Source organism: Oreochromis niloticus, linkage group LG3 (assembly GCF_001858045.2).
Source record: "Oreochromis niloticus isolate F11D_XX linkage group LG3, O_niloticus_UMD_NMBU, whole genome shotgun sequence".
Taxonomy (NCBI): domain Eukaryota; kingdom Metazoa; phylum Chordata; class Actinopteri; order Cichliformes; family Cichlidae; genus Oreochromis; species Oreochromis niloticus.
In genome coordinates, this window is record NC_031967.2 from 29,138,857 (window position 1) to 29,153,514 (window position 14,658).

A 14,658-nucleotide genomic window follows, 5' to 3' on the forward strand; every position below is an offset into this window, starting at 1 on the left:
TGATCTATGGTCAGGACATTTGCGTACTCTAGGGTTAAGTTTTCTTAGCATTGCAGGATCATTCAAAACTGTGTTTGTTTAAAAAAGAATGAGCACCAGGTCAGCTGCTTGTTTGTTTGCAATTTTCATTAAGAAATTATTTTTATATCATCCTGATCACCATATCTACTGTATATTTGACACAGGTAGAGGGAAGTAAAGCAACAATAAATATATTACCTTTATCATTCCTTCAAGCACAGATTATGGCTTTTTAGTGTCACAGTCACAGAGCACTAAGAGAAGCTAAAGGGAAGAGAGCCACACAGAAACAAAAGTCAAAGATGTTTTAGTGGTTATAATGATTTGCTTTTATAAGTGAAAGTTTGAAATGATTGGCAGTAGTTATTGCGCTGATGTAATATTGGCTCTCATTCCAGATTTTATTGTTTGTATGGGAACAAAAAAAAAATCATACACATTCAGTAGGTGTCATGCAAATTGGTGCACAGGAATAAATGAAAGGGAAACTAATGAGTCCAGTCAGCTCTTGTATCTTGGAAACTGAAAAATAAATATTGCAGAACCTCTTCTTAGTCAGTTAGTTCACTGCAACATAAAAATGCCATATTGTGCTGGGTCCAAGGGAGGCGGCTCCCAAGACTTAAAGCTTAAACAGGCCTTATCCATGTTTCGTTTATGGTAGGAAACGGAACTAGGAGACATATTAACTGCATGTGTAGGTTATATGTGATGTTTTCACATATAGCTTCTTCACTCTGGTCTGAATAAGTCAATGAGTTTTGTAAACATTTAGCTTTTCTTCTGTGATTTGGTTTCCAAGCTAACACAAAAAGAACCAAAATATTCTCTTGAGAACTAAGGAAAAAAGAATGTTCCCATTAAACATTATTTAATATATCAGGACTTAGTAGGGTGGCTGAAAAAAGTCAAAAGATATAGACCAAAAACAAATGTCCATTACAGAGGACATAAATGAATAGGCTGGTTCTCAGGAGGATATACCATGTGAGATCATTCTGGAAGGACAAAAGCAAATGCAATACTTTGCTCTGGACACATTGATGCAGGAACCGAAACATCTGGTCACATGTAGATCTGTAGAATCTACATTCTAATGAAAATAAATTTTTAAATTATTTTTCAAAATCATGGATGCTGCATCCTTCAGAATAGAAGAAGAGGGAACTGACTTGCTATCAGCACAAGTCAAAAGCCTGTATCTCTGATGGTATAATGGTACATTAGTGCCTATGACTGGCACTTTGCACATCTGGAAAGGCACCACCAGTGCTGATAGGTATATACAGGTTTTAGAGCAACCTATGCTTCCATTCAGATGACTTCTCTCAGGAAAAACATTGTATATTTCAACAAAACTGCATCTGGTACAGCAGCATGGCTTCACAGTATTGTGCTGAACTGGTCTGCCAATATTTCACACCCTTCCCCATCAAATTCAAAATAACCTTTTTTTGACTGGTGTTTTTTTCTCATTTTAAACATTCAATATGTTTCCTGTGTTTATGCAATTTGCAAACCATTTCATTTGGGTTGGACTTGTACATGGGTCAGTAAGAGAGACATTTCTGCATAGTTGGTTTGCAGCTGACCACAGCACTGCACAGTCAGGACATTTGCTTACTGCATGCTTTGTGTGGCAGGTCTATTCAAAACCGTGTGCTTGTTTTGAAAAGGTCAGGCAAGCTGCTTGTCACATGTACCTCCCCTACCACTGCGTATCCCTGTTTTCTTGATACATAAAAAAGAGCACATTTATTTAATGTTCAATAAATAAATGTGTATATTACTTTAATTTATTCATACATTGTATGTAAAAAGAGTAAAAGTAAAACTGAAGAAGTTATATTAATCAGAATCACATTAAATTCAAGGATATCAACATGACAATAGCCATTTGAGCAGCAAAGTCCAGCCAAAGGTGTGTCCTTCCATGAAGCGCATACTTCAGTTTATATGGCTAGTGATCGGGGTTATTGCTCTGAGGTAGTATTAGTTTTTATTCAAGGTTTGTTGTACTTTATGCGTAAAGAAATAGAAACAAAGATGTGTAACTATAGCGGATTTCTTAAGTAGTGAAACTTATCTCATGATAGTCCTGTCTCGTGCTTTGAACGAAACAAAAACACTTTTAATTATTTAAATTATTAATTATTTAAATCAGTCTCTCTCTTTCTCTTGTAATTTCATTCTGGCCAAGTGACACAGAGAGTTCACAGAAATAACTCCAAAGAAGTTTGAAAAAAAAAGACAAATCTATTTATTTATTTATTTATAGGGAACCTCATTAGCTTCTACAGTAGTGGTTGCTACTATGACCATGGATGTGCATGACAAGTCACCTGGAGATAAGTTATCTATATTTTTAGAGCTGGGTCACACCCAAAACACTCCCTTGTCAGTCGTGCATCTATAAATGCCTACGTGCACCACACATTTATGCATTACCCATCCGTACCCTTTTACTCTGGTGCCTTCTCACATTTGTTTCAGGATCTGCCAGGCCTGGGAGCTGCCGCCAACCGCTAAAGTGGCACATTCCCCAAACCGCAGCCTCTGGCCTAGCTGGTTGCTTCATCATCAATAAACTGTTATTCTACACCCCCTTTTCTAAACCTACTTCTACAGTGCTTTGTAAAAAACTGTGCTGCTGTATGTTGGCTGCATGAGAATAAACTGAAATATGACCAAGCAACCAAAGCAAAGTAGCGCTATACTGGCACTGGATTGAAGATGCTAGCATGGAAGTAAGCAAGGCCAGTGCTGCTAGCACTGCTAACATAAGCCATAGTCTGCAAACTGATCTGACACTGTGTATGTTTGCAATGTTATACACAACGCAAAGGGCTGTGTATTCCAGCAGCATTCAAAACACGGTTTGATTAATGAGGAAGGTGATTAATAGAGTCATAGTTCCTAAAATACAGTGGTCTATAACGCGGTTCACCTTTTGCGACCTCGCTGTTTCACTCAACTCATTCTTCTTGCTTTCTCCACTTCCACACCATTGATTCATTAATGTTGAATTCACTCGCAGCTGCTCTATTCCCATGTCCTGGTCCTAAAAACAGGGTTTGATCTTTGGTTTCATTCTATAATATTGGACTTATTTGTCTACGAAGGTTTGAACTTTGAGAGTGTTTAAACAAGAGAAAAAAGTGTGAAAATGTTCATGCTTGTCTGAGATAAGTGTATAAAGTGTGTAGTGAGGGGTTTTACAGCCTTAAAACATTTATAATAACTGTAAAAAATAAAGTTGGCTACTTCCTTTACCTATCGCGGGTTATTTTTAGAATGTAACTCCCGTGATAAAGGAGGGACCACTCTACACACAAAAGCGTGGCCAGTGTTTATCTGCACTTCACTGTTAAAAGATGGTACAATATTCTGGAAGTAAAAGGAACATCTCTTATAAATTCCAAGACTTATCATGACCAAAAATATTCTTCATCTTGAATGCATAATTGACCTGTGAAACAAGAGAACTGTACAAGTGTAATGATTACAATATTGTTCTCTAAATTGCATCCCATCTATAGCATCCACAAACATAAAATGTCCCAAACCTGCATTTAAATCAAGTGTCTTTTTGCAGTTCTCACTCCTGGACACTTAATTCAGAGAGTGAGCATAGTAAACAATACACCTGCAAACCAAGAGCAAATTTGCACCACAGCAGAATTGTTAGTGTTAGCATTAAGGTGAAAGTACTGCTTATTCTCAAAAAGCTACGGTCTAAAGTCTAAAGATAAGTATAGTTTGATGCCCCCTTGTCTTGTTGTATGTCATAAATGACTCAGTATACAATCAGTCTTTAAAGATTAAGCGCTTGTCAAATTTCTAATGACATTACATAAGTAGTAAATGATCCCCAGGTGCTGCATGTCCGTGTCCCAGTATGCAGTAAAAAGCTTCCAAACCATTCCTGTAAACTGCATCACAAGCTATCTCCTGAGATGTTCTCAAAACTGTTTACAGCCTCTGCTGAAGGAAGCAGAAATTATACTGAAATAACTTCTGAAAAAGTAGTTTCGGTTATTGTTTACTTAATAAATACTAAATAAAAGATAAGATATTTAAAAGCGATTAATAAGTTATTCTAAAGGGCATTAAAAATGTCATAAATACTGACATTAATATTAATCGGCTTCTGTTTAGATGAACCAGTTGAAAGAGCTTTGCTTGTTCACTATGACTACTGAGGCTTATTTGTATGCTTTTTCTTAATTCCAGGATAAAATAAAGGGGAAAATCCTTAAACATCCAAGGACAAGAGGAAGTGTCAGATAAAAGTATTTCTATGTGACTGTAATGCTACCCAACTCATGATTTACTATTCGCTTTGTGGGATTCAAATGCTTGAGGTCTCAGCTATGTGTGGATAATCAAAAACGGTCTAAAAACAATCAAGGCAGAAAAGAACATTATTTATTATTAGTCAAGTTAAAATATGTTGTGGAGATTTGTATAATAGTTTTAAAATGTAAATTTAAAATGAAGTGGAAAAAACAAGTTTAAAAATTGCCATTAAATAGTTTTATCTGATTTTATTTACAATATTATTTACTTTACAATGTGTGCAAATTCACAATTACTTCTCACAACATCCGTGTCATTTATAGACCTTTATGTGATTATAGAGATGATTGCACATTTATTCTTGCTCTTTTTATACTGGATGATTTATATCACAGGGAGAATGATTTCATCTTCCATGCACTTTTAGAGAAGTATAGCCATCTACTAAGAACTGTTACAAATCAACCTCGAGTAAAGCCCATCCTCAGTCATCCAAATCAAATCATTTTTTTTTTAAGTGTCCACAGCAACAGACAACTGAAAGACAAAAATCAAAGGTTGGATTTGTGATCCAATCACACCTACTAATGAACACAAATCACATCAACCTTCATGGTGCAGAGACTTAATTCCAGGTTTGTCTGTTATATGGATTAAATGCATTTGTATTAACATGAACCATTGGATAATGTAAGCCACGTTGCAGTGGTGGTTGCTGTTGCTGCCATTGTTTTTGAGAAGGTTGCTGCTGCCATCCTTGCTGTATTTCATCCTCTTTTTCTCCATCAGACAATTTCAGGATTAAGCAACACAAGAGTCCATCAAGAAAGACGTTAAAATTTGTGAAATAATAAACATTTGCATAAATTGTCTCGTAGTCAGCTGTCAACCTGCTGTAGACTAAGTACCTTAGAACAAAATTGGGAAAGTAGACAGCAAAGAAAGTGATCATTGAGATAACTGTGATGCCTATCTTCACTTTTTCCTCCCCTGTGGCAGCAGAGCCCAAAGCAGCTGTTAAAACAATGGCCACAGCCAATCCACAGGTGAGAATTTCTAGTAGGTATTCTGCCTCAATGGTGTAGAGCACAGAACTGTAGTATAAAACACAAATCAATAAAGACACCACAGAGAAAACACAACGTAGTTTGGAACCCAGGTGTGGGTGGCAGAGGTAAAGGATTGAAATGAGGGCTGTCAGGAGATGTATCATCACCAAATACCGTCTTGAGAAGATCCACAGGTTATAGGTGTACGGACATGTGTTTCCAGGACAGGTAGCTGCAGCCAGGTGACTTCCAAAGGTCATTGCTCCGATTACATTTAGAACATCGATGAAAAGCAGAACGAAAAGAGAGACATGGGTGTTTTGAGCACCTTTGAGGTTCATGTGCTCACATGAAAAGGATGTGATGAAGCTATTTTTAAGGAGGCTTAGTGCACCTCGTTGGAACGAGAAGGCACCGATATAGGTAACCAGGCCCAGCAGAGAGGTGGACAGGAGAATTCCTGCAGCCAAGTTGTTGTTTACCGTAACACCCCAGTTTTTTGTGCCAAATTCCATTTTTGGGCCGTAGGGCAATTTGCTGATCGCATCTGTGATGTTCTCCATGACGTGGTGGTCTTAACCAGCTTTGTGGACCTGATGGAGGAGAGAGAAGACCAATATCTGTATCAGTATTTTCCTCTGGTAATTACATTTTCATATATATTATTACTTTGTCACATTTACAGTGTAATGAGAAATATGTTGCTGCCTGTTCACATTAATGGCACAAAGGCACACTCACCAAAATATGTGCTAACTCAATGAGGGCTTTCTTGTTTCTCTTGAATGCTGGAATTTACCCTTTTCTAGAATTAATTATAGAAAGAAAGAAATACCCCGATATAAACCAAACAAAAAAAAAACACATTTAAAACATTTTGCTCTCCATCCACTGATAATTATAGAAAATCTAAAAATTATTTCATCTATTAATTTTCAAAATATACAATATGAGAATTTGGGAACAAAAAGACAGAAAATGTAATCTTACCTTCTTTATAAAGAGTTCACCTGTCTCTGAGGGTAAATTCACCTACTGACAAACACTGCCACTCTCAGCTGCATATTTATGGCTGTAAATTATGTTGTAAAAATAATTAGTCAAGCAAATTTATTTCCTCTTATCATCAGACTCCTTGGGGTGTGTTCTGCTATTGCTTAAAAAATACTTTATTACAGTGTGTTAAATTGTCTACTATGACAGTATTTACAGTATGTTTTTGCCAAAATGCAACATTATTTAAAATAAAAAGGATTTTTGCTGTTAAGAAAAAAATCCTGAAACAGATTATAGTACAGCGTTAGTGCATAGATCGAGCTGTACATTATGTACATGTCTCTCTGCACACACACCTTGTAGTGGAGCCAGAGCCTATCTCAGCTGGCACTGGAAGTTCACATTCAGTTTATCAGTGTGCATTTGTTGCCCTTTGAGTCACTGCTCTGCCCAAAGATGGAAGAAGACCTAAACTGGAAAATGGATATTAGTTCAGATAATTAGAAAACAACCCAGAATTCACCAAGGCTCAGGCCTGTTTTGAACAGGAAGCAGCTGGAACATTAGCATCGCTGTCCACAGTGAAGTGAGTTTTATGTCGCCATGGGCTTTCAGGGAGTCGAGCAAGAAAGAAGCTCCTGCTTCAACATCAACACATTCAAGCTTGACTGAAATTTACAGCTGCTCACACAGACAATCGAAATGCCTTTTGGAGAAAGGTTGCATAGTATAATTGGACAAAGTTGAGCTATGCTGTGTTGGGTTCATTTTATAAGAGAGAAGACAAATATACTCAAAGTGCATTTTCTTAAAGTTATTAAGCAGTTAAAGTTTCAAGTTAAAAGCAGCTGCCGTGTCTCTTCCTTCACTCAGGAGACCCAAAACAAGGAAAAGAGCACCACACCCAGGCAGTAAGCACTTTTAGTATGTGTCCAGAAAGTTAACATGATTGGTTAAAAACTTGAGGGTGACCAGACTTTTAGACTTGGTCCTCCCTTAATTTTGATCCATCACTCAGGTTATCTTACACCCTACATGGCACAAACTTTTCACTCCAACATCCCCATCACGGTCCTCAGAGAAAGGGGGCTTCTCCTTGTTTATGTCTGTGTTTAAAGACTCTATTCTACTATACACATGTGTATTAAAAGATTAGATCTGAATATGTGATATCAGATGAAACATAACTGCGTGATCAAAACTATGAGGTAATTGTGAAATATAAAACAAAAGGGAACATTAGCATTAAAGATAAAAACAAATAAATAAATTCGAATCTATTTATCTTCTAAATAGATTCTAAAAGTGAGGCAAACCTAAGAACACTGTAGGAATAGTCAAACATAGTGGTGCTAGCGTCATGCTCTGAGCTATTTTGATACCAGCAGCATACATTGCACAAAGTGGATGGAATGATGGAGAGGCTACTGCCAAACTGGAGTTCCAACAGGAAAATGATTTTCTACAAGAAAACATTAAAAATGTAATGTTTCAAACTTTAATGAAACATTCAGTTTTATTGGAATGTTTCAGTGACAGAAATCAACCCTATAATTTTTATTTTATTTTAATGAGAGCAAGACTGAAGTCATGGTAGACCTAATTTTTCCAACCAAATTGTTGTCACATGGAGTCACACAAACCACCTGCAACTCAACACCTCAAAGACCAAGGAACTGGTTGTGGAGTTTGAGAGGTCCAGACCAGGTCCCCTGCCAGTTTGGATGGAGGAAAAGGATGTGCAGGTGGTCAACACGTACAAGTACCTCGGGCTGTGGGTGGACAACAAACTGGACTGGTCATGCAGCACACAGCACCTGTGTAAAAAAGGCCAAAGCTGACTGTACTTCCTCAGGAGGCTGAGGTCCTTCAAAATCTGCAGGAAGCTCCTGAGGATGTTTTACCAGTCGGTGGTTGCTGGAGTACTGTTCTATGCTGTGGTGTGCTGGGGGAGCAGCACAGCAAAGAAGGACTCATCCAGGCTGGAAAAACTGATCAGGAAGGCTGGCTCTGTGGTCGGCACGAAGCTGGACACTCTGGTGACAGTGGCAGAGAGAAGGACACTAAAGAAACTGCTGGACATTATGGACAATGCTGGGCATCCTCTGCACACGGCCATAAACAACCAGAGGAATCTGTTCAGTGACAGGTTGCTTCTCCCAAAGTCAAAGACTGATGGCGTGTGGGACAAAGGAGTTTTACAAACTGTTTAACTCCTCGCTGGAGGGGAGAAGGAGGAGAAACAGGAGGCCAAAGGAGGGCGGCAACAACTAGTCTGTAGTGTTTGTCACTGTGCAATATTTTGTTTATATTTTTATATCTAATGGATATATATTTTTTTTTTAAAAGGATATAAAAAATATTTTAAAAAAATAGACTCACAATAGTTGAATTATGCAATTCCCTGGTATTCTTATTCATATTTATGCCTATTATATACTCTGTATTTATATATGTATATATGTGTATATATGTGTATATTCCTGCTCACATCCTGCAACTTCTGTCAGTGCTGTTCTACTACTTAATAAAGTTTCATCTAATCTAATCTCTATCTCTAATCTGAATCACAAAGGGCATCTATGTGCTTTTATACAGTATGTTGCTTCAAGGTCACTGGTCTGCTGACCAGCTGCTCCTCCATTTCCCTTAGACTGAACATAAGAACAGGGCGTCGAGCTTTCTCTGCCATAGCACCTGTGGAGTAAGTTTGGAATGAGTTACCTCTCCAGGTGGAAAGTACACCTTAAAACTTATTTTTAGTCTTTGTCATAAACTGGCTGTGTACAGGCAGGAATAGGACCCAAACACAAATTCACAGAAACTGGGCCTTAAACTCAAAATACAGCCTTATTTGCTGAATGGGGAAAAAAAGGAAATACAAAACAATGCAAAACTAAACTGGAAAATTCTAACGCTAACTCACAAGGAAACACACGGAGAGGTACGCAGCCATGAGGGAGGACGCGACACGGAACTGAGGGAGACGCTGACATAAATGCACAGAAAGATAACGAGGGATGTGGAAGCACACGGGGAACACAGCTGACACGAATAATCATAACGAGACAAACAACATCACGTACATTGATGTGAGACTATCAAAGTAAAACAGGAAGTACACAAAGACGCAGACTGGAGGGGGAGAGAGATCAGAGAAGCACGAGGCAGGGCACAGACATGACGGGATGGGGAAATTACGGAACATAAGGAGGGGAAAGGGACAAGGTTAAAACCCAGTATTGGACGCCTATGATCTTTGTGCCCTCGGGGAGCACTGGATTAAAAACAGGCAAAATTCTGTTATGCAAATAACTAAATGGATTCAGGAAGACTTTTCAAAGCCAGCTAACTTTCATTTTAAACATGATTCATTGTACGATTCACAACTGCAGCTTATGGTTTTTGAAAGTGTGTTTTTAATGTGTGACTTGAGTGCACGGACTGAGGTATATATGATGATAGTGTGTATTTATATATCCTTGTGGCAGAGCTGGAGTTCACTTCAAGTAGGAAAACCTTCCTATATAATAGTTATTTTTGCTGTTCTGGCTCACATTGGACATTCATTCTGGCAATCATTGAATGAAGCTGGCTTGTCCAAATGTGCTTTAGCAGACCTCATGCAGCTCTGTTTGTGCTGTGGGCGGAGAAAAGGCTTCCTCTGCATCACTCTCGCATACAGCATCTCCTTGTGTAAAGTGCTCCGAATGGTTGAACGATGCTGCAAGATGATGTTGTAGGTCTTTGGTGCCGGTCTGTGGGTTGACTCTGACTGTTCTCACCATTCGTCCCTTCTGTCTATCCAAGATTTTTCTTGGTCTGCCACTTCGAGCCTTAACTTGAACTGAGCCTGTGGTCTTCCATTTTCTCAATATGTTCCTAACTGTGGAAACAGACAGCTTAAATCTCTCAGACAGCTTTCTGTATCCTTCCCTTAAACCATGATGGTGAACAATCTTTGTCTTCAGGTCATTTGAGAGTTGTTTAGAGACCCCCATGTTGCTACTCTTCAGAGAAAATTAAAAGAGGAGGGAAACTAACAATTGACCCCCTCAAATACTCTTTCTCATTATTGGATTCACCTGTGTATGTAGGTCAGGGGTCACTGAGCTTACCAAGCCAATTTGAGTTCCAATAATTAGTTCTAAAGGTTTTGGAATCAATAAAATGACAACAGTGCCCAAATTTATGCACCTGCCTGATTTTGTTTAAATAATTATTGCACACTTTCTGTAAATCCAATAAACTTCATTTCACTTCTGCAACTCCTGTCGATGCTGTGCTACTGCAACTGAACTTCCTGGAGGAACCACCAGGGAGAATAATGTCACTGTGTGTGTCTCCTATATGATATATTTAACTGACATTTGTTATTGTAACAACTAACGATTTATACAGGAAAATAATGACTATTAACAAGGTTGCCCAAACTTTTGCATCCCACTGTATGCTACTTTCAAAACACATGGTCAATCCACTAAGGTAAAAGAAATTTCCATCACAATATTTTGTATTACAGTGAGTGCATAGTTGCTTTAATTTGTCACAAAATCATTCTAAATACATTTATAGTGCATTCTGTGTGTACTGAAACACATTTCTTCTTGTTCTGTGTTATACATTGGATTTAAAATCACAGTATGGATACAATGCTCATCTCAATCTCTAATTTTAAATTTCTTTCATCCATTTTTAATTTAAATTAAAAGGACATGAAGTACAGCCATCCGAATAGAATAATAGTGCTATAAATCAATCTTTAGCTAGGCCCTCACCCATCTACAGTTTACCCCTGTTTAATAAATCCAATCATTTTTTAAAGCGATTTTAGTGCCCACAGTTGCAGAAAGCTGAGAAACAAATATTACATGTAGTTGATTTCAGAGTTGTGATCCAGTCAAACTTCACAGCACAAAGACTTAATTCCAGTTTTGCCTGTTATATGCAGTAACTGCATTTGTATTAACATGAACCCTTGGATAATTGAAGACCTGTTGTTGTTGCTGCCACTTTTGTTGTGGTGTTTGTTGCTGCTGTTGTTGTGTTTGTGGTGATTGTTGCTGCCATGGTTGTGGTGTTTGTTGCTGCCATGGTTGTGATGGTTGAGGTGTTTGTTGCTGCCATGGTTGTGATGGTTGAGGTGATTGTTGCTGCTGTTGTTGTGGTGGTTGCTGCAGCCCTTGTTCTTGTAGCTCCCATTGTTGTGGTGGTTGCTCTCTGTCTTCTTCTGCTGCAGACATCTTCAGAATTGAATAGCACAAGAGTCCATCGAGACAGACTTGAAAGTTTGTGAAATAATACACATTTACATAAATTACAAAATAGTCTTCTATTGGCTGCCCAGAGATGGTCTGACTATAGATCATGTAATCAAGAACAAAAACCGGAAGGTAGACAACTAAGAAGGTGAACAATGCAACAGTTGCAATTCGTAGCTTGTCTTTTTTCCTCCCTGTGGGTTTAGATTTTGCAATTATGGCCAAAGCCAGTCCGCAGGTGAGAACTTCTTGCATGTATAGTACTTCAATGGTGTAGAGCACAGAACTATAGTATAAAACACAAATCAATAAAGACACCACAGAGAAAACACAACGTAGTTTGGAACCCAGGTTTTGGTGGCAGAGATAAAGGACTGAAATGAGGGCTGTCAGGAGATGTATCATCACTAAATACCGTCTTGAAAACATCCACAGGTTTTCGGTGTACAAACATGTGTTTCCAGGACAGTTAGCTGCAACCAGGTGACTTCCGTAGGTCATTGCTCCGACCACATTTAGAACATCGATGAAAATCAGAGCAAAAAGAGAGACATGGGTGTTCTGAACACCTTTCAGGTTCCCATGGTCACACGAGAAGGACATGATGAAGCTTCTCTTAAAAAGACTGAGTGCACTGCTTTGGTCCCAGAAGGCACCGATATAGGTAGCCAGGCCCAGCAGAGAGGTGGACAGAAGAATTCCTCCAGCCAAGTTGGTGTCTTCCACAACACCCCAGTTATTTGTGCCGAATTCCATTTTTTGGCCATAGGGCGATTTGCTCATCACATGTGTTATGTTCTCCATGACGTGGTGGTCTTAACCAGCTTTGTGGACCTGCAGGAGGAGAGAGAAAAACAACATATTTTCAATTCAATATTTTGCTGTTCTGACCTTATTTGTTTCAAAGAAGACACTGATTACAATGTGATCAGTAATATATGTTTTTTTTTTTTTTTTATCAGAACTGTACTTTTCTGTGGCCTATGTTTTGTGAAAAGGTAGCCGAACGTTGAAGTATAATAAAATAAAATAAATAAATAGGGAAACACAGCTTTATTTCAGGCCAAATTCAAATTTTCAATGAATTCATGTCTAGTATGTAGAACACAAGCAGAAAAAACAGAGATTTGTTTTAAAGGTTATTACCTATGTTGTAGCTGTGTTACTTTTACTCGACATCTAAACTGAAAAATGTGTGCAGCATGGGGAAAAGAATCGCTCAGAAATAAGTTTAGACTTCAATTCCTCAAGATGTGATACTGTGAAGCATCACAGTCATCATCATCAACTTAAAATAAAATACTCTGCAACAGTCCAACACAGTGCATTACTCTAAACTTCACTACAGTATTGCAAATTAACTACTGTAGTATTTTCATGGAACATAGTCAAGTAACAAGCCTGTTTTGAAAATGTAAGCGATACAAAGTGCAGATATTTGTCTTAAAATGCAGAGAATAAAAGTCAAAAGTTGTCAATAAAAAAAAATACAACCATAGCTCAAGACCAGATTTAATTATACAACTTTTTTATTGGTTTCAGTCTAAATGTTCAGATTTTTTTGCCAGAAAATGAAGATTTAATAGAATTTCCTAAAAGCCCACATTTGTTCATATTAAAAAAATCAGTTAGAGTAGATCTGTCCTAAAGTGCTGACTACCTCAGAAACAAATATTAAATACATAGAGAACAACAAAGTTTTGCACGATGGTTGTGGAGTGGAGACAGGTTTGCTTCCCTTTAAGCTTTTCTTTAAATACATAAACTTTGAACAGGATTTTAAAAAATAAACATATAAAAAAAAAACACTGAACCAACCCCTTTTCAGAAAAAATACAATACTACGAACTATTAGTACCAGTTAGATCCTATACAACAGGACTTTGGGTGTGAAAAGAAAGAAAATATCTAATCTTACCTGATACACAGACTATGCTGATGATTTGTGCCCAGGAGAAAACTACTAACTGCTGTGAGTTGCATATTTATAGTAGTAAAGTATGTTGTAAAACTCATTATTCAAGCCCATGCCTCTTTACTGTTATCATCAGACACACTCAAAACAGGATTCTTTGCCCTCATAAACTTGACACAATCATTTAGAGAGAAATGCAACTGAAATATGAAACCAAAGGTTTAGCTATTCAAATAATCAGGAACATTAAGGGAAATGTGCTTCGTATAATCTAAAAGTATACAAATCAAGTCAATTTAATGTGATTACATTAAAAGGCAGCTTTTTGGGACATGAATATTCTGATGAGTGCATGGCAGAGCCCACCCTGGTGTTTTCTGCTATTGAGGATGAGTCGGATAAAATAGAGATTAAAAATGTGATGTGGATGATTTTAATTTACAGAAAAAGGGGTGGGGGGGGGGATATCTGTGCATGTTTTAACCCTTTAAAACCTAAACCATGAAATAACTGCCAGAAAACGTTAATTTTTGATTATGGAGTGTTTGTTGAACATTTATACAAAATATATAAAAATATATCAAATTTTAATCTGCATATATGAGTTTTAATTTGTATCACATTTGCTATATTAGCCACATTTTTGCATTGTAGTCATTAAACATGTGCCATGCAATTTATATCATTTTTTGAGGTAAAAAAAAAAAAAAAGGTCACACTGATCATGTAGAATTCTCAAAAACTCACAAAAACACATGTATCAAACACGACACGCTTGGCTTTAAAGGGTTAAGAGAAAAAAACTAGAGCATTTTATCGAATGCCGACCTGTAAACGCTGTAGGGTCACACCACCAGAGTACTTCAACAATTTTTATTTTTCCTCTATCAAACAAAAAAAACTATTTAGAAACTAGTTTTTGTTGTTGGGTTTTTTTTGTACTTTTCCATGCATCAATAAAATAAAAACACTCACACACAGTCAGTCACTGAGTATTCTGGGAAAAGTGTTCACAAGTGATTAAATTAAAGGTATTTGCAACATTTTTGTTTTTCAAAATACTACTTGTATTTTAGTTCTACCATTTGATGTAATGCATTTCTATGTTTATTTAAAA

The 14,658-nt window shown here is 37.4% G+C and overlaps 2 protein-coding genes across 4 annotated transcripts; both read right to left on the bottom strand.

The window, feature by feature from the left end:
• Positions 1-4,553: 4,553 nt before the first annotated feature.
• LOC106097220 (uncharacterized) lies at positions 4,554-6,845 on the bottom strand. 3 transcript variants are annotated; one of them, XM_025900541.1, is made up of 4 exons: positions 6,722-6,845; positions 6,360-6,441; positions 6,111-6,174; positions 4,554-5,962 (listed from the first exon to the last, which is right to left on the bottom strand). In XM_025900541.1, exon 4 carries the CDS (start codon positions 5,930-5,932, stop codon positions 4,946-4,948), a length of 987 nt encoding a protein of 328 aa, XP_025756326.1. In that variant the 5' UTR covers positions 5,933-5,962; positions 6,111-6,174; positions 6,360-6,441; positions 6,722-6,845; the 3' UTR covers positions 4,554-4,945. The 3 variants fall into 3 exon arrangements, with proteins under 3 accessions (XP_025756326.1, XP_025756322.1, XP_025756323.1); XM_025900537.1 differs by having other exon boundaries at positions 4,554-5,965; XM_025900538.1 differs by lacking the exon at positions 6,722-6,845 and having other exon boundaries at positions 4,554-5,965; positions 6,360-6,445.
• A 2,370-nt stretch (positions 6,846-9,215) lies between these two features.
• Positions 9,216-12,794, bottom strand: LOC109199751 (uncharacterized). The gene is made up of 3 exons (XM_025904822.1): positions 12,773-12,794; positions 11,433-12,460; positions 9,216-9,222 (listed from the first exon to the last, which is right to left on the bottom strand). Exons 2-3 carry the CDS (start codon positions 12,428-12,430, stop codon positions 9,216-9,218), a joined length of 1,005 nt encoding a protein of 334 aa, XP_025760607.1. The 5' UTR covers positions 12,431-12,460; positions 12,773-12,794.
• Between the last annotated feature and the right edge of the window lie 1,864 nt (positions 12,795-14,658).